Source organism: Rhinatrema bivittatum, chromosome 3 (genome assembly GCF_901001135.1).
Source record: "Rhinatrema bivittatum chromosome 3, aRhiBiv1.1, whole genome shotgun sequence".
NCBI classification, from domain to species: domain Eukaryota; kingdom Metazoa; phylum Chordata; class Amphibia; order Gymnophiona; family Rhinatrematidae; genus Rhinatrema; species Rhinatrema bivittatum.
Genome location: NC_042617.1, coordinates 445,154,007 through 445,180,912, shown reverse-complemented (window position 1 = coordinate 445,180,912; position 26,906 = coordinate 445,154,007). Strand labels below are relative to the sequence as shown.

At 42.0% G+C, this 26,906-nt stretch overlaps 1 protein-coding gene across 2 annotated transcripts in view; it reads left to right on the top strand.

Annotated features, from left to right (window-relative positions):
• Nucleotides 1-26,906, top strand: part of MBOAT2 (membrane bound O-acyltransferase domain containing 2) — a 625,362-nt gene that overhangs the window by 564,043 nt on the left and 34,413 nt on the right. For both annotated transcript variants that reach the window (XM_029595828.1, XM_029595829.1), the window contains 3 exons: nt 14,934-15,126; nt 23,190-23,293; nt 23,977-24,041. In XM_029595828.1, the coding sequence (XP_029451688.1) occupies nt 14,934-15,126; nt 23,190-23,293; nt 23,977-24,041 (362 nt within the window). The remainder of the gene's footprint in view (nt 1-14,933; nt 15,127-23,189; nt 23,294-23,976; nt 24,042-26,906) is intronic.

Here is a 26,906-nt window from a genome sequence, read left to right as displayed (position 1 = left end):
CCGCAGGATTTCCTGGCTCCGAGCCTCTGATTTCCGGCTGAAGGTCCAGGAGAAGCTCGCGGACCTGCCTTGCATTGGCAACAATCTCACCATGAGACCCTTCAGCATCTTTCTGCCAGTACAACGGACCCACCATCCTCTGCCAGGAAATCCTCGCATCAGGGCTCGAGGAAACCTTTTTATCACCAGAGGAAATATCCTCCTTTCTCTCGTGCCAGTCCTTAACATGTGAATTCTATGGGCCGCCCTGGACAGCAGCGGACCCACAGACCTTAGCCAACACCCCGGCCAAGATTTGCTACGGGGTTTTGACTGGCCGCGGGGAAGCATAAGCCAATCCGCCATACCCTTGACGTCGGGCCCTCCAGTAGGGGGCCGGCTGTGGTTCTTCATAGACCGCTGGCCCAGTGTCACCTCGGACCGGTGGCTTCTATGCATCATTTGTTGAGGGTATCGGTTGAACTTCCTGGGCGTCCCCTCAAATTCTCCCCCATGCCCCTTGTGGGGTCTCTCCTCGCATGAGGAAATACTCTCGATGGAGCTCTCTGCCCTCGTAATAGTCAGAGCACTCAAACCCGTTCTGCGGCAGCAAGGGCAGGGGTTCTACTCTCTATTTTCTGATTCCAAAGAGAACAGGGGCACTCCACCCTATTTTGGACTTGAGGGCCTTGAATACGTTTCTCAAAAAAAGAAAAGTTCAAAATGGTATCGCTGGGCACCCTGATTGCCCTCCTGCTCCCTCGATCTGAAAGACGCATATGCCCACTTCGAGATCTTCCCCAATCACAGGAATTATCTTTGGTTTGTAGTGGGCAAGAGGCATTTCCAGTACAGGGTGCTGCCATTCAGCCTCGCCTTGGCCCCATGGGTCTTCACCAAGTGTCTTGCAGTAGTGAGTGCACACCTCCACCGACTGGGAGTGCAGGTGTTTCCCTACTTGCACAATTGGCTGGTCAAGAGTGCTACCCAGGAGGGAACACTTCGATCTCTGCATTTGACCAGTCAGGTGTTGGAGTCCCTGGGGTTTGTCATCAACTACCCGAAGTCCAATCTTACCCTGTGATCGCAGTTGGGCTTTATCGGCACCTAGCTGGACATGGCTCAGGCCAGAGCCTGTCTTCCTCGCGAGCGTGCTCTTATGTTAGTGTCCCTTGTAGGACTGGTTCACCGGAGCTGGCAGGTCTCCGCACACCACATATACCAACTTTTGGGTCACATAGTTGCCTCATCCATGTCAATCTCTTGGCTCGTTTACATATGCTCAGAGCTCAACGGAACTTGCAGTCCCAGTGGCAAAAGGCCACCCAGGACCTCCACAAATGCATCCACATTACTCCACCTCTCCAGACCTCTTTGTCTTGGTGGGAGAACCTGCCCAATTTTTCAGTCTCCCCCTACCCAAGTTGTGCTTATCACAGATGCGTCAACCCTGGGTTGGGGCACCCAAGTGGAAGGGCTCCTCACGCAGGATCTGTGATCTGCTTAGGAAGCTCAGTGCAAGATCAGTTTCCTGGAGCTTCAAGTGATCTGTTATGTGCTTTGGACATTCAGGGATCACTTAGCCAATAAAGCGGTCTTGATCCAGACCGACAACCAGGTAGCGATGTGGTATATCAACAAGCAGGAAGGAATGAGGTTCAGATTTGGTCATGGGCTTAGTCCCAGGGCATGCTGCTTCGAGCCATGTACCTGGCTGGGACAGAGAATGCAGTAGTGACCGACTGAGTTTGAACCTTCTGACCCCATGAGTGGTCCCTGAATCAGGAAGTGGAAGATTGGATCTTCCGTCTCTGGGAAGTCTCGGCCGTGGATCTCTTTGCCTCCCCCTGCAACAACAAGATGAAACAATTCTGCTCCCTGTACAGGAGGGACAGCAAACTAGCCTCTAGCCACAGACACCTTTGCCTGGCATTGGGGCAAGAGCCTTCTGTATGCCTATCCTCCACTTCCTCTGGTGATGAAGACGCTCCTGAAGCTCCAGCAAGATAGAGGGACCATGATCCTGATTGCTCCTCATGGCTGAGGCAGATCTGGTTCCCACTCCTCCTGCAGGATCTGTCGGTCCAAGGACCATTCCATTTGGAGACTTCCCCCGACCTCATCACACAGGCTTGGATGTTGAGAGGCTGATTCTGCAGCCCCTTGACCTGTTGGACAATATGTCTCTGGTCCTGGTGGCTTCCAGGAAGCCTTCCACTAGGAAGTCTTATGGCTTGAAGTGGATAAAGGTTTCCGTGTGGTGTGAGCGTCACAGCCAAGATCCATTCTCCTGCTCCACACCGAAACTGCTTTATTACCTGCTGCACCTTTCGAATGCTGTCATAGTCACTTAGGTGTGCAGGGTCAGTGAGCTTCAGGCTTTGATGCACCCACCATACATGAAATTTTTCTTGATAGGGTGGTTTTACATACACACCCCAAGTTCCTGCCTAAGGTGATATTGGATTTACATCTTAATCAGTCAGTCGACCTGCCCACCTTTTTTCTAAGTCTCATTCGCACTAGGGCGAACGAGCTTTGCACAATCTGGATTGTAAGAGAGCCTTGGCCTTCTACTTGGAGCGAACGGCAGGTCATAGGCAGTCTACGCAACTCTTCATCTCTTTTGACAGGAATAGATTAGGAGTTGAGGTGGCCAAGCAGACCCTATCCAACTGGCTGGCAGGATTGTATTTCCTTCTACTATACTCAGACAGGACTGCAGCTTGGGGGGCTTGTCAAGGCTCATTCTGTCAGAGGCATGGCAACGTCAGTGGCCCACTTGAGAGCAGTCCCCTTCGATGAGATCTGCAAAGCTGCAATGTGGAGTTCCCTCCACACTTTTGCCTCTCACTGCTGTCTGGATAGGGTTGACTGACATGACAGCAGCTTCGGCCAGTCTGTCCTATGGAATCTTTCAGCTGTAAAATCCAACTCTTCCTGCCTAGGGCCCATAGTTCAGGTTCAGACTATCTCCCTCTGTTACCAACAGCACCATTGTTGTTGTACCCTTTGGTACCTTGTTAGGTGTCTTGTCTCATCATTATTCGGGAGTAACCTGTAGCTAGGAATTCACCCATGTGTGAGGAATACCATCCTGCTTGTCCTAGGAGAAAGCAGAGTTGCCTACCTGTAACAGGTATTCTCCTAGGACAGCAGGATGTTAGTCCTCATGAAACCTGTCTGCCACCCCGCAGAGTTGGGTTTCTCCTATGTTTGTTTTATTTTTTTGTAATTCTGTTACGAGACTAGAGAGGGACCCTGCATGGATAGTGTCATGCTTTCCGTGCCAGGCTCCATCTAATGATGTCACCCCATGTGTGAGGACTAACATCCTGCTGCCTTGGAGAACACCTGTTACAGGTAAGCAACTCTGCTTGAGTGATGGCTGGAAGCAGCTGCAGCATCCACAGCCTTAGTTGGCCTGTAAAATGTGTACAGTGCATGGCACAGATCCTCCACACCAGCCCCTTTTCTAAGCATTTTCAGTAGCAGGCCAGCATGCTTAAAATATAAGCATACATGCCAGGTACATGTTGATGGAGTTTTACACTCATGGAGTGACCTACTATCCAAATTTTCCAGCAGGATGCATTTGACACTAGAAAGGAAGACAGAATGATTTACTATTTAGACATAGGAACATTTGGCCCAACCAATTTATGCTTCCTAAGAACATATTGGAGCCTTGCTACAGTTTGGTTGACTTTGCTTCTGAGCAGGTCTAAAGTTATCTGGCCATGTGTGACAGGTAACTTGCTACGTAACCAGATATCTTTAAATGATGTCCGGCCAAGTAGTGCTGTCATAAGAATGCAAAAGCTATCAAATATAGAGGCCTCCAGGGCAATCCCCTTCCTCCCCCCATAATATCTTATAAAGGTTCTGTCAGGCCATACTCTTTCCCCCCCCCCCCCCCCCCCCCAAAAAAAAAAAGAAAACATTTTTATGGAGCCAGAGGCTCTCTGTCCTGATTTTGTTTTACCAATTTCAAAAGCAACCTGCCACCTAGCCGCCTGCAAAGATGAGAAATGGTGCGGATTCCTCCTTCCCTCTGACCCCCGCCCCTGTACCTTCTTTTTTTTTTTTTTATTGTCGGGAGCAAGGGGATCCTCTGACCCGCTCCTAGCACCTCCACCAGCGCTGCTCTAAGTCAGGCAGCTCTGGAAGTGTAAGCTTACTTTAATCTTATGCTTCCAGTGCCTCCTCTAGCCATAAGAAAAGGGGAACTAGAAGCAGCACTTATGCTTCAAAATTTATGTTCCCTGCCTCAAAATTTAATCACTGTGATGTATAACAGAGAACCACCAACATGCACACGTTTCACCATCAGCTGTCTCAGGGCTTTCTTTCTCTTTAAACTGCTTTAAATTGTATTCACTGGGTACTGAAAACAACAAAAATTACATTAGAAATTAAAATTTCTATAATTTTTTGTTTCCAGTCTAGAAACCACCTTTAAAACAGATTCTTTAAACATATTTACTGTATTATGTGATTTAATGGTCCCGGGGTACCTATGTAGAATGCAGTCTTAGAACAGTTTCAGCATTTATTTGTATATTAAATCTTAATTTTCTTCTTTATCACTGGGTATTTCCAAGAGAACTGGCCAGTATTAGAGGCAGGATGCTAGGCTTGATGGGCCATTGGTTTGACCCAGCATGATGGTGCTTATGTTCTTATGCTTTGATATTTGCTTGTCTCTGTATTTTCAAAACTCAATTAAGATAAAGTTTAAAAGATATGCAGTGTGAAACCGCTGAAGTGTGCTTGCTTGCACTTTTACACTTTGGTGAAATCTATGCACTAGTACTTTGAGTTTGTTTTATACTAAACAAAAATTTGGCAGTGTTGTGATCTGCTCTTTTAATTTTTACTAAATGACAGGCCTCTAAGCCTGTTCATTAGGTTAATCCCACACTTGCCCCGAACTGTACTGGAGGGAATGAGTAATAACTACTTTTAAATAAATAAATATATTCACCTGATTGATTGGCTTCTACTAGTCCATTCAAGGTTGGAAGAAGAATAAAAGATTAGCATCTGAAAACCAATTTTTTGTGGCTAAAACATAATTTCCCACTAGTACTTTTTGGTATGTTCTTAGCGTGAATAAAAAACTGATACATGATAACATTAAAAGTAAAACTAAATTTTGTGTGACTTTATTTCTAGTCCCTTTTATTTTACATTAAAAAAATAAATAACTAGGGTCCTTTGTTTTCAGTTTAAACTGATTTTCACCCATAAATTCCTAGATTTTTACAAATATGACAATTAGTTTAAACCGATATTCATCCTAATTTGTGGCTAATCAAAAAGCTGCTCCAGAGGTACAAATGCAGTGTTTCAAGGCCTCCAGCCATTCATTGTTGGATTCCAGCGTGGGCCAAAGTGCATGCTATGTTTCAAGTCCCACCCTTCACCAGTGAAAGCGTTCATCCTCCAGAGCTGCCCATGCCATGTTTCAAGTCCTGCCTCCCAAGCAGCAAAAGTGCTTACTGTCTGGTGCCGTGAATGCATTTCACGCAGACCCTATTTTAACAGAAGCACTTTCCGGCAGATTCCCTGACCCTGCATAAAAGCAGAAGTATAGTGCTGCAGAGTGCAGCAGCCAAGCTTAGTATGAAAGCCTGGAACCACCACCAGTAAGGATAAGTGCTGTTGCAGTGCAGGGGATGTGGGAGAAGAGGGAGATTCTCAGCAGGGAGAGAAAGAGGGATATGCTAGGCAGGGAATGGGGGGTAGAGGGGGGATGCTGCTTAGTGGGTAAATGGGAGAAGCTGCTTAAAAATGTTTTATTGTCCTGGCTTCTGTCGACAGAAATAAAATGATATTTACCCAGAAAGTCATTTTTTTCATCTGATTTAAAATGGGTAACCAGGACTTACACTCCTGCCTCGCCCTTTTACAATAACAACAATCCAATCCCCCCCCCCCCCCCCCCCCCCCCCCCCCATTCCCTCAGAAAATACACAGACACAGTATTGGAATCCAACAGGCCCCAGATTTATTGCCCGAGCCCTCAGTATCCGATTTAGGAACTCAACCAACCATCCACCACCTCCCAGCAAGATTATCACTACTAGCAAACTGGCCATCGAGTTCCTCTGTTCGTTGAACTCATTATCCCAGCCCCCGCCTCCTCCCCCCAGCAAGGAACCCAAGCCAGGATGACCCCCGCCACCTCCCAGCAAGGAGTCCCGTAGCTGACAACTGCACCCAACTTGACAAAGTCAACTCGTAGAAATAATAACATTTCACCCTAAAGGCTCGGGCAACCCGCCTTCACCCCCACTGCAACTAGAACCAACCCAGTTTACAATCAACGAACAGAAGGGCGGGAGGGAAGTGGCCACCACAGCAAAAAAGGCGGGAATGAGCATTTGCGCTGTTGCTGCTGATTACCCCCCCCCCCTTTTTCAGGCCCCACCTGTTTACAAACTTTCACCCTCCCAGCCAATGGGCAACACCACCTTTTAAATTCAAACAAAAGCAGGGGACGAATGGATTGTCCCCTACTCACAGCCCTCCCCCCCCCTCCTATCCTAACGTTCCCAGGGAGCACTGCTGGCCACCTTTCGTAACTCCCTCTCATCATCCCCCCTCCCCCCTCCTTTCACTTCCCCTAAACCCAGGGCCAGCTGCCTCATGAGCCTGACACCATATTACATTGGCCAAGCAGGCACAAGGCCTGCTTAGCCTCCCATTCTCCTGTTTTTCTTCTTGACATAGTAAACCCTGATAAATTCCCAGAAAAAAATAAAGAACAATAAAAAAAACAAAAATGAAGGTCCCTTAAAAAAAACAAAAACTAATAAAATTACTATGCCATTCTCCTGTATACAGGATATTGAAAACTGCATGACCATGGATTTAGTCTGGCCAATTTTTTTGTTATGGTTTGCTGATATTGTGCATGTCCAGTTGAATTCCGTAGAATCAACCCAGAGAATTCATTTTTACTTAGTTTCATATTGTTTTCCACTTCACCCATGCCTTCCATGATCTGCCTTGCTTTGGTGCTCAAAGAATTCTCAGCTGTTAGTGATGAATGTTATTTTCTTTGTTGGCATCTTTATAGCTAAAGTTTATTTCAAGAGTTTGCTGACAAAATGTTCTTGATTTATCTTTTTTAGAATGTTGTACCTTTTCTACACTGTTTGCAGTTTTGAATGCTTTGGCTGCATTTCTTACATGCATGGAATCATAAAATAGCTAGGGGTCTCACAAACGTGTTAGTTCCACACTTTTAACTAAAGCGGCATTTGCCAGTTTTCTGTGGGTAAGTATTGTGCATGGATCTACGCTTGTATGACACGTGCCTTCTGCTTCTGAATGCTGAATCTTTCAGTAGGTCATGATTTTTTTTAAAAGAAAATTTCCCTTCCTCGTTATCCCTTATTATTTCACCTTACCCTACCCCATACCAGATAGCTCAAGGATCCCTAAATGGCCCTGAGAGCTGGAGGGAAGTCTTTTTGAAATATCCTTCAATGCTATTCTGTGGTCAGTATAGGCAGTAGTAATGGCATCAGCCGTCCATTCCCCCCCCCCCCCCCCCCCATACACACACTTCCTCCCTGGATTTGTGCATGGAAAATTATTTTGCTAATTATTTGTTTGAGTGGATATGTGAGGTGATTCTTTGCAGACATATTTGTAAAGTTCAATGCTTTGAAGCATTCCTGGTGAAAGCTGGCTCTAGAGTAGTCACCTTTCTTGAAGTGGTTGAATATGTTAAAATTATTCAAGAATATAGTGCATGAGTTGTGAATCATATCAATGGAGCCATCTGTGAGGCATTGGTACATCTCCGTATAGGTTGATTATTGAGCTCTATAACTGTAGATTATCAAAAGAGTACTGTATTCAAAGTATGAATTCAGACAGGTTTCTCCATTGATTACTAAGCCATTGATTTGCTGAAGTGCTCAAGTATGCACAAGGATTGTGGATCTTGACCTCTGAATTAAAGAAATATTCTATAGCATTAGAGAAACCTGCTTGGCAATATAGCTTTTGTGGAGGCATTAACAGGCCCGGTGCAACCGAGTATGGATACCGTGCAGTTGAACCTGGGGGGGGGGGGGGGGGGGCAACAGCAGAAGGTGGAGTCAATGTGTCCTTGTCCTCCCAAGTCCTGGTGGTCTGATGCAGTGCCAAGCAGAGCAGAGGTTGTTGACTCCGGGAGCACGTACATAGTGCTGTTTCCTCCCTCCACTAACTTCTCCCCCCTCGGCTCCAGTCACTGAAGCCAGTATCTTTTTTTTTTTTTTTTTTTAATAATATTTCAATGATCGGGAGATGCTGAACCCGCCTGGCAACTTTTTTTTCATATCCAGCCAGTTTCTGTTTCAGAAGTGGGAAGGTATAACTGCCTCAGGTCAGGGACCACTGGACATGCTTGAGATGCGCAAGGAAAAAGTGCAGGTGTAGCAACAAAAGCTCTAAGCATTACAGAGAGCCAGGTAAGATGAAGGGAAGCAGTGCTGTGCTTGATATGTCATGCTTTGAACCATGGAGGGGAATGTATGAGAACAGGAGCTAGCCTACCTACCAGCCTGACTTATTTGTATGTGTATGAATGGCAGCCTGGATTTTGCATGTGTGTGAATATATATGCATATATGAATGGCAGCCCGGCCCGTGTGTGCGTATGTGAATGGCAGCCCGGCGCTCGCGTGTGTGTGTGTGAATGGCAGCTCGGCGCGTGTGTGTGAATGGCAGTCTGGCACGTGTGTGTGTGTGAATGGAAGCCTTGTATGTGTGCGTGTGAATGGCAGCCTGGATTGCGTATGTGTGTGTGTGAATGGCAGCCTGGTTTGTGTATGAGTGTGTATGGCAGTTTATTTTGGGGGTGGGGGGTGTTTGTGAATGGCACCCTGCCAGCCTGGAGAGTGTGTGGTGAAAGTTTGTGCCACCCCCAGTAATTCACGACAAGCTCAAGGTAACTGGAAATAAAAGGTTTTCAGGTATGGGGAGCTAGGGAGTTTTGCTTAGTTACTGGGCATTTGTGTCTTCTCTTTTGAAATATTTTTAAAACTTTTTATATGTCATCTTAGGTATTGAATGTTCTGTTCATCAGCTCTTTAGCAATATTCTTTTTATTAGTATGATTCTTACGAGTGATTTAAATTTCTTGTTTTTATTGTTTGATTTATGAGGACTGGTGATGATTCTGTTTTTCCATTGCTGCATTGCTTACAGAGTCTGGCTTGTTGCAGTTTCCAGTTCCGTTTCTAACAGGCTGATCCAATACAGTGCATTCAGCCTAGCACACAGCTTGACACACATTTGGACACGCTAGAATAAATCCTGATGCAATAATGGGATTAGCATGACAAAACGCGCATCCAAACAAGCGCGTAGCTATTAGCACTCAACCCATGTAAATTCCATGTAGATGAAGCTATTAGCTATTACCCTGTGATGCAAGGACACATGCTAATCAAGAGACTGCCTAGCGTATTTCCTACTACCACGAGAAATTTAACACCTGCTCAAAGGCAGGCGTTGAACTTCATGCGGTTGGCCTGACAAAAACTCCCCCACCCCCAGCCCCAAGGTCTTACCCGATGGGCCAAGCAGTCCGGGTCAGACTGAGAGGGATCCTCTACCTGAACTGGCCGTTCTAAGGTCTATGTCATAAAACAGCCCTTGTCAGACACCAAATCCCCCCTCCAGGCCAGGAACCCCTGCCGGAGACCCTACTCCGGCAGGGCTGTTCCCGATTGGTCCTTTTCACTGACATGTGACAGCGAATGGACCAATTGGTAATAAGTGAATGAGAGAATAATTTATTCACTCCTTCACTCTTTGCCAATTGGTCTATTCGCTGGCACATGTCGGTGAAAGAACCAATTCCCTTTCAGAAGGCTGTCCTGAAAAGGGATTGGTCCTTTTCACTGACAAATGTCAGAGAAAAGGACCAGCCTTACCAAAGCCTTGTTCAGTGTTAATAGCACACCTTTTTCCCTACTATTATTTCCCCTTTTCAGGGAGGCACTGATATGCATTGCCAGTCACTGAATGCCAATATACTCTTATGTAGTTTTCTGTCTATATGAAAGATTGAAAAAGTTTCACACTTGCAGGTGTCTAAATCATCTCCGCTTAATTTATAAATAGCATTTTTATTTCTGATCACCAGTTCATGATATTACATTTATGTACATTGAATTAAGTAATGGAGAACAGGTACACTACGTCTGAACAAAAATGTAAATCATACTTCCTAATCCAAATCCTTCTAATATCATTAGTTACCATCTATTGTGGCCATCATAATAGGCACTCCCGGTATAGATGTAAATTTATTTATTTATTTATTTATTTGAAGCTTTTATATACCGAGGTTTAGCGCATGCCTTCACCCCGGTTTACATTGAAACGAAACAATGATACATAGAACAAGTAGTGAAACAAAAGTATATGCATATAACAGGTCATGGAGCAGGTTGTAACAGGAAATAACTAAAATAGTTTAAGCCAAATAACAAAAATGAATATAGAAACGAAAAACGAGGAAGGTATATACAAACTCATGCTCCAAATACAAGAAAGTATGAGTGGGAAATGAAGGAAAGAAGGGGGGGGGGGGAATGGGTGGGAGGTAGGGGTCGGGGGGATAGAGGGGGAGGCAGTGGGAGGAGGAAGGGGTAAATATCTGCGGAAAAGAGAAGAGGGGAGAAGGAGGTGGAGGCTTAAGGCATCACAATTGTAATTTGCTTAAATCATCATTGAAAGTCTGGCTGAAGATCCAGGTTTTCAGTTCTTTTTTGAATGATTTATTATCGATGATATTGGTGAGGTAGCATGGTAGGGCATTCCAGAGTTTTGGCCCAGCTATGGAGAGAGCTCTATTTCTGGTGTTCGTAAGCTTTGCCATGGGATATGTGGGTATTTCGAGAAGTCGTTTGTCAGAAGTTCTGGTGTTCCGTTGAGGTTTGTGGGGGTGGAACATTTTACTGACTGCGGAGTTATCTGTATTGTGTACTGCGTCGTGGATGATCGTCAGGGTTTTGTATTCTATTCTCTGAATGATTGGTAGCCAGTGTAGACTTTTTAATACTGGGGTGATGTGATCCGATTTTTTATTTCCGGTCAGTACTCTAGCAGCGGCATTTTGCAGTAACTGTAGTGGTTTTATGGTGGATTGGGGAGACCTAGTAACATTGAGTTGCAATAGTCTAGGCTGCTGAAGATCAGGGATTGTAGTACTGTTCGGAATTCCTGATGGTGGAGGAGCGGTTTTAGGTGTTTTAGTACATGAAGTTTATAGAAACCTTCCTTGGTTTTGGTTGCTATGTTTGTTTTTAGGTTAAGATCTTTGTCGATCCATACGCCGAGGTCCTTTGTTAAGCTTTTTAGAGGTATGGAGATGTTGTTGATTAGAAGAGAGTTGAGGGAGATGGTTTGGTCTGAGACGTTTCTTCCAATGAGGATACATTCAGTTTTATTCATGTTTAGGCATAATTTTAACTTGTTGAGCATGTTACTAATTGTGGTTAGGTGTTTGGCAGCAGTGCGGAGAGCGTCTTCTATTGAGTTGGTGATAGGGATGATGAACTGAATGTCGTCGGCGTACAGAAAGAAAGTTATTCCAAGACTGGAGATGAGGTGGCAGAGAGGGATTAGGTAGATGTTAAAGAGGGTGGCCGAAAGGGCAGAACCTTGTGGTACACCGGTGTCTAGAGGGAGGGGTTTTGATGAGATGTTATTCATAGTGACCTTGAAGGATCTGTTATTTAGGAAGGAGGTGAACCATTTGAGGGTGGTGCCGGAGAGGCCGATGTTTGTGAGGCTAGATAGAAGGATTTTGTGATCAACGGTATCGAATGCCGCGGAGAGGTCTAGGAGTATTAGGAGGTGGTTAATCTTGATGTCAGCACTTCTTAGAATTTCATTGGATAGGTTGGCGAGAAGTGTTTCCGTGCTGTGATTTTTTCTAAATCCGTGTTGATTCGCGTGTAGTATGTTGTTTGATTCAAGGTGTTCGTTTAGTTGGGATAAAGCAACTTTTTCTGTCAATTTGGCTAGTAGGGGTAGATTGGAGATGGGGCGGTAGTTATTCGGGTCTGACGGATCTAGGTTCTTCTTTTTTAGAATGGGAGTGATGGTTGCTGATTTTAGTTCAGTTGGGAGTTCGCCTTCTTCTAATGATTTGTTCATGATGGCGGCTAAGATGGGGGCGATGATATGTGCCATATCTTTGAGGTTCCGTGTTGGGATAGTGTCAAGTTCATGACGCGCAGGATTTATTTTATTTAGCATTTTTTCGGCTTCAGTGTTGGAGACAGGGTTGAAATGTGACCACTGGAGTATATTCTTAGATTCTAACCAGTCATCAGTGGTAGTAGATTTGTTGAGAGAGCTTATTAGTCTGTTGATTTTGTCATTAAATATATTCTATTGCCTTCTACTTAATTGCTCCACTCGCACTGATCGGAAGAGACACAGGGTACAACACCAAATTGGATGAGAGAGGACCTAGTCTTTTCCCATGGTGCATTTAAAGCACTGTTGCCATTTTATTCCTTTGTTTTATTTTTTAATTTTTAACTAAAAGACCACAGGAACAGAGAGCCTGAAAACTCTCTGAGACCTAGAATTTGGGACTGCAGATCAAACCCAGAGAGCCCTAGAGGAAGGGACATGGACATCAGCATCTCATTTGTAAACATCATTAAATCAAAATACTTTATTTTTTCTTTTCTTTCGATATCCTATTGTTTGAGGGTAAATGAATGAACTGATTTAAAGAAAAAGGATGAAAGAATTGCTTAGAAGAGGATTCAGGAGTGGGCTAGTGGTTAGAGCAGCAGGCTAAGAACCAGGGAAGCCAGGGTTCAACTCCTACTGGCCTCTTTGACACTCTTTTGATCTTGGGGAAAGTCACAGTGTCTTCCATGGCCCCAAGCAGCAACTTAAGGGATTAAAAACCTCCCTACTGTACTTGAGTTGGAAGTCACCTTGAGCATGCGATTGGAAAAGTGAATAATTTAATCTAAAAAGCCAAATCCAGTAAGGAATATTGGTAGTGTTCCCAGAATTTTTTAGAGAGAGAAAATGTAAATAATACATAAGGTTCAGCTGTTAACTGTTCTTAATAACTGATTGTGTGTTATAGCTAGATATATTCCAGTGTTAAAACTTGAATTGCTTGAAATATGTACTCAAAAAATTCACCACATTTTGATTTGGGTGAACATTTAGCTATGCTTATTTATTTAACAAATGTATAGCCTGCCAATCCTCAATTCTTGGCTGGTAACAAATTTACATCCCTAATCAATAAAACACATAAAACAATAATAAAAGTAAAACATTAAGACAAAATCAAAATACAAATAAAGCTAAAAATCAATACAAAATTTACATGAAAAAATGTCACTATTGCATAGGCAGGTATTTTTTTTGAATCGAATAGCTTGGTTTAGGTATCCATTAACTGTGGATCGTCAGGTTGCATTGATGAATGACTTTAAACAAATTGCATTCATTTATATAACATCTGCACTAGATTTCAATGGAGTTACTCTAGATATTACTCTTATGTCACATGAAATATTACAACAAGTATGGGAAGAACTGCTTTAGGAAAACTATATTTATTTATTTATTTATTTATTTATTTATTTATTTAAATTCTTTTACTATACCAATACTCAAGACGCGGTCTTATCGTACCGGTTTACAATAGAACAGGGGAAACCAATTAACAACTATATAGAAGGTAAAATGTTACATCAAACAGGGAGCGAAAAACATGGGAGCTGGAGGACAGGAAAGATATTTTAAAACAATAACAACTGAAGTGTGGTAAAATGGTCAATGAAAATGATGAAAAACAAAAGAAAGCGATACATAATCAGCTAGATTAACTATATCACACTCTAGAATTGTACCCGAGCACTGTAGTATGATAATATTAATTAACTTTTATTTTTAGCCTTTCTTTCCAAATGATCCTCATGATGGCTTACAGCATTATTAGAATTCAGGTAAAATAAGGCCCTTCCCCAAAAAGCTTATAATCTAAGAGGGTACCTGAGGCAACAGGAGGTAAAGGGACTTGCCCAAGGTCATAAGGAATCTTAGGGAGGACATGGGATTGAACCTGCTTTCACTGGTGCTCAGCTATTCTAACCACTAATCCACTCTTCCTCCTACTTAATAGACTGCAGGTCCTTAGTTTCATATATCTATAGGCTACTACAGTTAATTTTAAGAGAGTTCTATGGACTCTTGTGTGTCTGGACACATGTAAGAACCTGGTACCACAGACAAATTTCTAGATTTTGTTAGGATGTTCTGAGAGAGAGGTATGGGCAGGCTATTGTATGCTCATTTCCCTATAACAGTGGCACATGAGTGAGGAAGTTGATAAAAAATGATCCTAGATAAAGGGAGAGATCATACAAGCAGTCATTTGCTGCAGCTGGGGTGTATACTTGTGCTATATACAGGAATAACTGGGCAGACTGGATGGGCCACTTGGTCGTTTTCTGCCATCCTGCTTTCTGTTATTGCTGCTTACTAAAGCTGTGCTTAGCACTCTAGGTCCATAGACAGGAGATCTTTCAATTCTAAGTTAAATTGATAGGCCCTTCTATGCGCTTTCCTTTGTTTAGCCCAATATAGCTATCAATAATACAGCAAGGAATGGTTTCAAAGGTTACGACCAGGATGGAACTTCATTTGGGATTTAATTTCACATTTAAAAATTCAGAATATAGAGATTGGTGTACTTTGATATTTAACTTTATCTTCTATCTGTATTTAGAAATAACCACCTTGAGAAGAAATAGCATCTAAGCAATTTTCTAACTTCCGTAAGGGTACCTTTGCATTGTGAACTGACCCCTCCATTGATAAAGATGACTCTTGCTGTAGGAATCACATTATAAGTATGAAACTCATTTGGTCTTGTGTCTTGCACTTTTCAGACAGCAGTGGTACAGAAAATCTTTGTCTGTGGATTCTCCTTATTCATGTATATGACTGCAACAAAACAATTACCTGTGGAATACAACATTGATGATAACTTCAGAGCTACTGCATCTGTGCCTACACGAATTGCCTATCTATACTTGTCCCTCTTGGCTGTAAGACTAAAATATTATTTTGCCTGGACACTAGGTAAGCAAAAATTGGTGTTATTCAGATTCCATTAATGGGATACTCTCAGGCTTGGTATCAAGGAAGAGATGAATTTTTTTTTTTTTGACTTGGCAGTTTTCTTACACTCCTTTTGGTAACGCCAGCTGAGTTAGAACCAAGGCTGGGATTCACAGTTACTCTGGGATATTTCCCTAATTTTATATCCTCCCCACCAACATATCTCGTCTGGTGATTGCGGTGGCAGCCATGCACTAGGGCTGCTTCTAGAGTCCTGTAATCATGAGCCCTGAATCAGAGCATTAGGTGTGGCCCTTAAGCAATTACCATGATCCACTCCTTCCCTCCCCCAAGGGGCTGCCACAGCTGCCTCTGCAGCACCCTAGACCTAGCTGACTCGGGGTAGGAAGACCTGACTTGGGGATCGAATCAGGGGCTTTCTGCATGGCAGGACATAGCTCTTTCTAACAGGCCAGCCCACAAAGAGAAATCTTTGAAAAGATTTGCTCTCTACTTTTTTTAAATAGCATTACAATGGTCTTACATTTGTAACTTTTAAACTCTATTGGTGCTTTTGATTGTTTTGTTAAAAAGATAAGAGAGAAAAAGATTGTAAAAGCAATTGCCATCAGTAAAGCTTTGTCAACATTATTGAAATATGTATAATTAAATTCTATATTCTATACAAATTTATAAAATTTCTGCTTTTGTTCTGTGAAAATTCTTTGTGCATTATACCTCAGCCAGAACTTCCTATTTGAATTGTGTTTTTCTTTGCTAAATTCACCATAAGCTGCTAAGTCTTGCTGGTTTTAGTTAATTTAATTATTTGATATAATGTTCATAACAATATCAAAGCAATGTTCAAAATTTAAATATCATGAAATAAATAGAATAAAATGGCAATGACAAATATATAAATATATGAAATCAGTAACAAATTATAAAATCAGAAATAATCTAGAAAATAGTCAATTACATTTACTGGTTTACACCAGGGTCTCTTTCTCATCTGTCATTGTCACAAGTCAGTAGAATTTACAGATTCTTGAGAGTCTGACAGGACCACAGTATAAATGAGATCATCATCTCATTTCACACTGGCCACCTTAGCTAGGATTTGAATCAGTGGCCTTGAGATAAGACTGTAATGTTGTGACCATTCCCGAGTCATCTAGTCTCCGTATTAGGATTATAAACTTCTGTTTCCAATCTTGGACAGTGTCCCTTTCAACTACTTGTTTTATAAAAGAGTACCCTCTAGTGGTTCATACATATACTGTCAGTCACAAAAAAAGCCACATACTACTGTGTGTGTGTGTGTGTCTGTATGTATGTATATATATATATATATATATATATATATATATATATGCCTTTCTTGAAGAGGAATAGCATATAAAATTGTACATTCAGTTTATAAAAATGTAATTGCATCATCATTAATCTTTTCATGGCTGCCCTATGAACGAGGATGTGACCATATGTTGCTTGTGCTTCTTGTGACTTAAGGAAAGCATTTGCATGTTGCGGGTGCTATTAGTTTCGGGGGGCGGGGGGGGGGGGGGGGTTGGACGCGCGTTTTCGACAAGCTATTACCCCTTACTGTATAAGGGGTAAAGCTAGCGCATTGAAAACACGCGGGCTAACAGTGCGCTCCACCGGACCGTCTGTAAACTATTGCCTAAAAATGAAGGTGATTGTACTTGACAAGCCTCTGATTAAACATGATAATGATCTATATTAAGAAATTGTTCTAGGGCCTGATTCACTAAGCTTTTTTCCCATGGACTCAGTTATGTTACATTTCTATACCATCTTCCTTGGACAACATTCCAACCCAAATTAGTTAACAAAATATGAAAATAATGCAGTATATAACAATACATCATATAATATATAATATAAAAAAAACACAGCATAAAAATCAGTAACAAGATATTATAATAAGCCTCAATGAATCCATCAATATTTATTACAATTTATGGATCACCTATCATAAATAGGTTCTAAGCCAATCACAGATTTCCCATATTAATATATATCTTAAACAAATATTCACTAAAACAAAATACAGAAAAACAGATCTGAATATTTGGAGAGCCACATATTGCTCTCCAAATTTGATGACAACTTTAGGGAATGTTTAATAAACCTTAAGTGTACAATCTATTGAATTCCTTCCTAAAGATGCAAAGCAGGTAACCCTCTTGTAGTCATCATTTGTTTCAGTGTTTAGTCTCATTGGTACCAGTAGAAGTTGTTAATCAGATGTCAGTGCTGCTGTCTAATTCTTCAAACTATTTACCCTTGCCTGTTCCTCTTGCTTCCTCTCGTGGTCCTAATCCTAGGTTTGCCATAATATTTCTCATTTCCTATTTTTTCTCTCTTTGTATTCAGATTAGAGTGTTCTCATCTTGTTGTGAAAAAACTGTATGCAGAGCTGTACTGTACAAGGATGATCTCAGTAAGACACAAATCTGCCAATAATCATATGTATGCCCAGTTTGGATTTTTTTAATGCACTCCATATTCTATTTTTGAAGACATTTTTCTTCCACGAATCTACTCCTCAGTTGTCCATATTATATTCATCTGTCAATACACTATCTTATGAGGTTCTGATAACAATCTGCACAATAGCAACCCAGTTTACTTAGATCAATAGTGGCGGGAGTAGCTAAGCAGAAGAAGCTTTCAGAAATGATTAACACTAATATCTCCTGAGGAATGAAATAAAAATTAAAAAAAAAAATTGGAGGGGGCTGAATGGTTTTATTTTAATTGCCAACAATCTAAAATTGCCAACAATCTAAAATCCACTTTAGAAATGGAAATAGTCCTATTATCAACAAATGTTGTCCCTTTTTCTTCTGGTGAGTTTATGGCAAGTGAATCTTTCAGCAGAAAGCAGGGTATGCTGGTGTTAAAATATGTTTTTTCATTTTAGAGTAACAGTAATATTAGTAAATACTAATTTGTACTATTTGGTGGAAACTCACTGTTAGTGTGCTGGGTTTAAAAAAGGTTTGGAAAAATTCAGAAACCAAACAATTACTAAGGTGGACTTGAGGAAATCCTCTGCTTATCCATGGGATAAGCAGCATGGAATCTATCAACGTTTGGGGATTCTGCCAGGTATTTGTGACTTGGATTGTCCACTATTGGAAACATGATATTGGGCTTGATGGACTTTTGGTTTGACTCAGTATGGCAAATCATATGTTCTTAAATTCAGGCAGTATTTCAAGATTCCCACTGTGTTGCCGATTGAACCATTCCAGCTTTTTCTTTGAGTTTGATTAGACACATCTTAATCAGGGGAGGGGGGGAGTTTGGGAGGTCCGGAGCACTGCATGCAAGCTGTGCATTTCTTCCATATTAAGGTGTGGCATTAACATTATGGTTAAAGCCAGCATGACTCCAATAATGTTGCTGTGGGCACGATGAATGAAAGAACAGGAGTAAAATAGATGCTTTGGTGGTCACTGAGAGGGGGAGAGCAAGAGTGTAGGGGGGCCAGTGAGGGGAAAGCAAAAGTGTGTGTATTTGGGGAGGGGGACAATGAGAGAACAAAGGAAAAGTATAGAGAGCAGCGAGAGTAAGAGTATGTATGGGGGTCAGTGAAAAGAGAGCAATAGTCTGTTTATGGGTGGGGGATGCTGGAAAAAGTGTCTGTCTAATGAGCTGAAAGTAGTGAAGCAGTGTGAAAAGCCAGTGACTATGCTGAATTGCATAAAGAGAGGCATAACCAGCAGGAAAAAGAGGTGATAATGCTCCTGTATAAGTCACTGGTGATGTCTCACATGGAGTACTATGTTCAGTTCTGGAAGCCATATCTCAAAAAGAATAGAGATATAGGTTGGAAGCAGTCCAGAGAAAGACAACTGAAATGGTATGGGCTCTGGACGGAAAGCCATATGAGATGAGACTGAATGACTTCATTATCTGTACCTTAAAGGAGGCAGGTGGAATGTGATACTTGTAAATACCTGATGGGTTTTAATGTACAGGAATCAAACCTCTTCTGGTGGTAACGAAACTGAAGGTCTAGACTCAAGAACAATGTCAGGAAATATTTTTCACAGAATGCCTAATGGATGCCTCACAAAAGACGTGGAGAGGACAAGAACAATAGCAGATTTCAAAAGGGCATGGGATAATCATAGATATTCCGTAGTGGCTAGAGAAAGGAAATGAAAAAGTGAGCTAGCAGGGGGTAATTTTGGAGTGACATTTCTGCATGCAGGTAACCTGCACAAACTGATAGTTACAACCACAACCCTACACACTTTCAGGCCGATTCAGTAAAGTCCGCGGGAGAGCGGGCGAACGCCCGCTCTCCCGGCACGCGCACAGGCCACTCGCCTGTGCGCGCGATGCAGTATTTAAATTAGGTCCGGCGGTAGAAACGGGCAAAAGGAGGCGCTAGGGACACTAGCGCGTCCCTAGCGCCTCCTTTTGGCCCGGAGCAGCGGCTGTCAGCGGATTTGATAGCCGATGCTAAATTTTGCCGGCGTCGGTTCTCGAGCCCGCTGACAGCTACGAGCTGGGAAACCGGACGCCGGCAAAATTGAGCGTCCGGTTTTTGACCCGACAGCCACCGTCTGACTTCAAATTTTTTTTATTTTTTTTTTTACTTTTTTTTAACCTTCGGGACCCCCAACTTAATATCGCCATGATATTAAGTCGGAGGGTGCATAGAAAAGCAGTTTTTACTGCTTTCTGTGCACTTTCCCGGTGCCCAAAGAAATTAGCGCCTATCTTTGGGTAGGCGCTAATTTCTGAAAGTAAAATGTGCGGCTTGGCTGCACATTTTACTTACTGAATCGCACGGGCATACCTAATAGGGCCATCAACATGCATTTGCATGTTGAGGGCACTATTAGGTTCGGCGGGTTGGACGCGCGTTTTCCACCCCATACTGGATAAGGGGTAAGGGAAAACGCACGTCCAATGACAGGTTAACAGTGCGCTCCATCGGAGCGCACTGTACTGTATCGGCCTGTTTGTTAGGCAGATCAGATAGTCCTTTATTTTTATCTGCCATCATTAATTATGGGAAGAGAAAAGCAGAAAAAGAAGGAAGGAAAAGTGTTAAAAATATACACTGCTGAAGGAAAGAGACAAAGAAGAAAGAGAACGTAAATAGAAAAGAAAAAATGAGCACACTAGAGACAGACAGACAAGGGCATGGGATAAAACACAGAGACAAAAGCAGAGAATAAGACTAAAACCCTGAGACACAAAATCAAGCCATAGATAGCAATGGTTGGAAACAATTTTATCTGATACAAAATATTGGTTAAAAAAAAAAAAGTTCTTCAGTGGGGGGGAGAGGAGGAAGAGAGAGTCTGTGCAATCTTACACCTTCCTCACCCCTGCCCCACCAATCTAAGTCAGCAGAATTCAAAAGTTCTGAGATACGGAGAGAGGGAACCTGAGCAAGATTGAAGAGAGAGAGATAGTGGTCAGGATAGAGGGGAAGAGAGAGAGGAGGATAGTGGGCAAGAGGAGAAAGATGAAAATAGAGAGCAGGGCCCAGGGAAGACAGCGGGAGAGATAAATGCTGAGCAGGGGGTAGATGAAGAAAGGGGAGGATGCTGGCTGTGGGAAGGGGAGGGGTATTTGTGGCTGGAGAGGAGAGGGAAGAATGAGATACTGGGGAGAGGAGAGGCAGTGCGAGAAGGGGATACTGGACTGGAGAAAGAGGGGAAGCTGGGTTATGAAAGAGGAGGCGGGGATTTTGATGTGTTTGGCATCCTCCCCTAGCCTCCACACCTTCTCTGTGGCCTATGAATGGTTCCCTGGAGCATGCTCAGTCTTCAGAGGGTAGGCAATACTGAGAGAAGAGGGAAGGAGCTGTTGGTAGATCTCTGCTCACCAATGTTGTGGAGTCTGGATTGTCCTTGCCTCATCCATGGAGGTCTTATGACTTGAAGGAAACTAAGGAGTGAGATTTACTGCTTTGGAAGAGATTTTTTTGAAAAGATTGATCAGTCTAGAGCAGCCTTTCTCAATCATTTTACCGTGGAGGAACCCTTGAAATAATTGTTGGGTCTTATGGAACTCCTGGATAAAATGTTTTATATCTACAGCTCTTGATCTCTTTTATAGACCTACTGTATATATGCATAAAAAGTGTCAATTTTTGAATCTAAAAATGAATTAAATTTACTACTTTGATGTGAAACCTGTGCTTGTTTGTTACTGTAGAAATACTTAATTCTGTGTTGAACTTGAGATAAAGCGCACACAGATTTCATCTTCAACTGAAATGGACTATTTCTGTCCTTTTGATGCTTGTTAAAGAAAAAAGTTTACTCACACATAAATTAAGTTGAACTGCAGCAAAATGTTTGTTGCTTTCCTATGAATGGCAGTATGGCGTGCCAAGTTCAAAAGATGTTTTTTGTTTGGTTTTTTTTCAATCGTGGTCTCTTGTGGAACACCTAGTGACCTCTCAAGGAATTCTGGTTGACAAAGGCTGGTTTAGAGGGAAGGGCATTCCCTTGGGATCCTGAAAGGCTACATCAAAGATCTTTTTGCCTGAGCGAACAGCGAAAGCAAGGGTGAAGTTGGTTCACTTGATAAGAGAACTCGAGAAAACTTGGAAGATTGGAGAGCTGGATTACAGTTTTTGGACCTGTTGGATTTTGTTACATTTTTGAACATGGGGATATTTTCCATCTTTTGACCAGAACATGCTGAAATTACTCTCCAGTTATCCTACACTTCAGGGGAAGGATGTCTTTGACATGGATGATAGTGCAGGAGAAAGGAGATCAGCAAGGATACCTAGAATGGACAAAGAAACTATGGTTTTTCTTACTTTATTATTTATATTCCTAATTTTCTCTATTTTTGGCCTAGATACTCATCTTTAAGTTAAAGTAAACTGTATATTTTTGAACACCAGTTGGACTCTTGATTTTTTTTTTTTAAATTTCTTGCCCTTGCTGAATGGATGGTGAGAGGGCTGAACGGTACTGGACAGTTTTGTTAATATTGTCTACTTTGGTCTTATTCTGGGTTCTCCTGCACTTGGTGAGCATTATCCAGCTGGAATGTGAACCACTGGACTTAAGAAATATTGATCACGCCAGGGGCCCAGGAAGATGATATCCCTCCCAGCTGGACTTGACCACTGGCATCGTAGCACTCCTGGATGATCATATTACAGAGAAATGGATATAACAGCTTTTATTATTATGTTTATATTGTTTGCTATTATAGAATGCATTTAAAGGTTTATTTTAATTGTGTGTTATAATGCTTTTCATGATGCTTATGACTTGCTTGGAATACACACATGGAGGGGTGAGGTATAAATCAAACAAATGCGCTGGGGGAAGGAAGAAAGAGAGGAGGATGCTAGCAGGGGGAGGGATAAAGATGGGAGGGATGCTGGTCAGCTCATATAAAACAAAGAGGGGGCTGGGGAGATATGTCTGAATAACTGCCCCGGGTGCTGAAAAAACTGATGTCAGCACTGCTGCTTACTGGTATGTCTCTTGCTTTGTCAAGATAACATTGGGTACTCTTTATGGACCTTATTCAATCAAGAAAGTTGCACATGCACATTTGAAGAAACCAAGTTAATATCCATTTAGGCATACAGAATAACTTTCACTTTTTTTAGGTTGCTGGTTCACATCTTCACATCCATCTTATGGTGTTGATGACTCATAATTTCCACCTGATGGCCGGGGGAGAGTTTGGTAGGGAAGTCAATAGGTTTCACTATTGTTCCCAGTGGGCAGATGTCTGTATCTCTGATGCCCCATCATAGTAGGCACTGATTGGCATCCTAGTTGGTGGAGGATAGGAGAGAGGCCAGAAGTAGAACGAATGTGGAAATTATCACTGGAAAGGAGAAACTCCTGTTTTTTGTTTTCTTTACATCTCATTGTGTCCCACTGTCAGGTCAGTTGTTCTGTGACTCTGTAAATGAAATGGAACATGACAGAAGAGCAGCTTTCAAAAAATTGTATGAGTCTTTGTAATACAGGATCACTGTAAATTTTTATAGGCAATTTCTAAATTCCTTTGTAATGTGTTCCCCTTTGCATATTCCAATACAGCTGACGCAATTAATAACGCAGCAGGTTTTGGTTTCCAAGGCTATGACAAGAATGGAGCTCCATGTTGGGATTTAATTTCAAATTTAAGAATTTGGAACATTGAGGTTGGTGCACTTCAACTTTTAACTTTGCCTTCAAATCAGTACTTAGAAATAACCACTTCAAAATTAATTGCTTTCTAGCAGATTTTCTGCCTTCCAAAAGAGGAATCCTATAGTTGTGAAATTGATAATGCTAACCAAAGGGGTTCACTGCTAAGCCAAGAAAGCCATAGAACTACTTTGAATTGTTTCATTGTGGGGAGAAGTAGAGCAGGTTACAAGCAAGCTTGGGATTTTGAAATACTGGGGGAAAAAAACTTGAAGGCAATACTTTCCCTGAAACTAAAGGGGATTTGGACTATAGGAAAGTAAGAGCTGATGGTGGGTGCAACTAGTCTGTCCCCCTTTTTTTTTTCTTCATGTTAAATTGTTAATTTACATCCTCCAACAGCTAAAACTATGGGCAAGCTATATTTAGGGGAAGAATGAAAATAAAGGGGTGATGCTGGAGGAGAACTAATTGCATAGGTAAAAATCATTGTTGCGGCCTTCTGTCGATCACCGAAAGTCTTAGACAGAGCCATTTCTATGTGGCCCACTGAATTGCCCAACAATTCACTACTGCAGAGTGCAGCTTTTAGCCTTCAAAAATGACAACTTGAGGTTGATAGCACCCTTCTGAAGCTCCTTTACCACCTGATTCTCTTCTGCTTTGCACATACGATAACATTTTCTTTCTTTTGTAGTTTTCAACAAGTTTCAAGATGTTTATTGATAACTGGAATATTCAGACTGCACTCTGGCTTAAAAGGTACATGGTGTTTTGAGTTTCTTTTTGAATTGGGGTAAAATGTTTGTCCCAACATAATTACTTGTTGCTTTATATTTCCAATTTATTTGGAAACTTCACAAACTAGGACTATGGTACACTGAGCAATTCACAGCTACTGAGAGATTGTCATCCATTTTTATTCCCTAAGAACATAAGAACATGCCATACTGGGTCAGACTAAGGGTCCATCAAGCCCAGCATCCTGTTTCCAACAGTGGCCAATCCAGGCCTTAAGAGCCTGGCAAGTACCCAAAAACTAAGTCTATTCCATGTTACCGTTGCTAGTAATAGCAGTGGCTATTTTCTAAGTCATCTTAATTAATTGCAGGTAATGGACTTCTCCTCCAAGAATTTATCCAATCCTTTTTTAAACACAGCTACACTAACTGCACTAACCACATCCACTGGCAACAAATTCCAGAGTTTAATTGTGCGTTGAGTGAAAAAGAACTTTCTCCGATTAGTTTTAAATGTGCCACATGCTAACTTCATGGCGTGCCCCCTAGTCTTTCTAATATCCGAAAGAGTAAATAACCGATTCACATTTACCCGTTCTAGACTTCTCATGATTTTAAACACCTCTATCATATCCCCCCTCAGTCGTCTTTTCTCCAAGCTGAAAAGTCCTAACCTCTTTAGTCTTTCCTCATAGGGGAGCTGTTTCATCCCCTTTATCATTTTGGTCACCCTTCTCTGTACCTTCTCCATCGCAACTATATCTTTTTTGAGATGCGGTGACCAGAATTGTACACAGTACTCAAGGTGCGGTCTCACCATGGTGCGATACAGAGGCATTATGACATTTTCCGTTTTATTCACCATTCCCTTTCTAATAATTCCCAATATTCTGTTTGCTCTTTTGACTGCTGCAGCACATTGAACCGATGACTTCAATGTGTTATCCACTATGACGCCTAGATCTCTTTCTTAGGTGGTTGCTCCTAATATGGAACCCAACATTTGGTAACTGTAGCATGGGTTATTTTTCCCCATATGCATCACCTTGCACTTATCCACATTAAACTTCATCTGCCATTTGGATGCCCAATTTTCTAGTCTCACAAGGTCTTCCTGCAATTATCACAATCTGCTTGTGATTTAACTACTCTGAACAATTTTGTATCATCTGCAAATTTGATTATCTCACTCGTATTTCTTTCCAGATCATTTATAAATATATTGAAAAGTAAGGGTCCCAATACAGATCCCTGAGGCACTCCACTGCCCACTCCCTTCCACTGAGAAAATTGTCCATTTAATCCTACTCTCTGTTTCCTGTCTTTTAGCCAGTTTGTGATCCACGAAAGGACATCGCCACCTATCCCATTACTCTTTACTTTTCCTAGAAGCCTCTCATGAGGAACTTTGTCAAACGCCTTCTGAAAATCCAAATACACTACATCTACTGGTTCATCTTTATTTCCTTCCCCTGTAACCCTGCTATCACAGCAACAGTCATCAGTAAGGAACCATAGACCATGGCTCCTTTCTAAACATGGAACATGTCTACCCTGAATCACACCAGGTGTTATTGTAGTTTAACAGTTTGGACTCCCTCCGGGTTGTGACTGCTGCCTTCATAGCGGTCCCAGTTCCTGCTGGCCCAGTGGGCAAAAGACAGCTTGTGGCATTAAACCTTGTTCTCTGACATGGCAGCGCACAGCATTTTGCACTAGGCCTTTGGACAGGCCCCAAGATACATTCTTGAAGGAAATAATTCTATTTTTTTCACATATATTTTAATTATTTGTAAGAAATGATTTTAGCTTCTCACCCTGCTATAAGATATGGAAAAAGCCCTCCCCCTTACTGGTAGCTTTTACTGTGATCTGGTACAATAATAGCACCTCAGTTATATGAAATCCAAGGTAATCCTAAATTTTCTGCATAGGCCTTTCCGGTATCGGGCAGTAAACTGAACCTTTCGGTCTAAGACTATGTGGAGCCTGTGAAGACTCAAGATGTATTACATAAAGAGTTTAGCCAATTAAGGCATGGAAGGGAGGCACAGAAGTGGTGTGAAATGCATCATCTTTGAAAATCTATCCACTACCATCCATATGGTAGGGTTGCAGCCAGAAACGGGAAGATAGTGATGAAATCAGTGTTTGGTTAATATCTGTGCTTAGAACTAGGGCATTATATTTGCCAAAACTAGTGCACTGTCTGTTAAAAAAAAAAAGCACAACTGAAATAGAAATTTGTGAGTGCTGTTAGTCTGCTTTCAAGGGCCAGCCATTAGTAGAGAAATAGTGGATGCCCTGCAAGTAGCTTTGTTCAAACAAATGGTTATGGAACCCATGAGAGAAGGAGCCATACTTGACGTAGTGCTCACTAATGGAGATAATGTCTCTGATGTCCAGGTGGGTGCCCACCTCAGCACCAGTGATCATCAAACGGTATGTCACAAAAAAGATACGGAAAAGAAGCACAAAAACCCGAGTTTTGCAGTTCAAAAACACAGACTGATGAAATGGGGAAGTACCTGGAGGAAGAACTAAAAGGCTGGGAGAATGAGAGAGATGTGGATCAACAGTGGACCAATCTAAAAGGAGTAATTGCCAAGGCAACTAATCTATATGTTAGAAAAGTAAAGAAAAGCAAAAGAAAAATGAAACCTATCTGGTTCTCAAAGGAGGTGGCTGACAAAATAAAGGCTAAAAACATCGTTCAAGAAATATAAAAGATCCCAAAGAGAGGAGCACAAAGAAGAATATCTGGTAGAACTGAGGGAGACTAATTTGCAGAAGAGAGGATTGCCAAGGAGGTAAAGAGAGGTGACAAAACATTTTTCAGATACATCAGTGAAAAGAGAAAAGTTCAAAGTAGTATAGTGAAATTGAA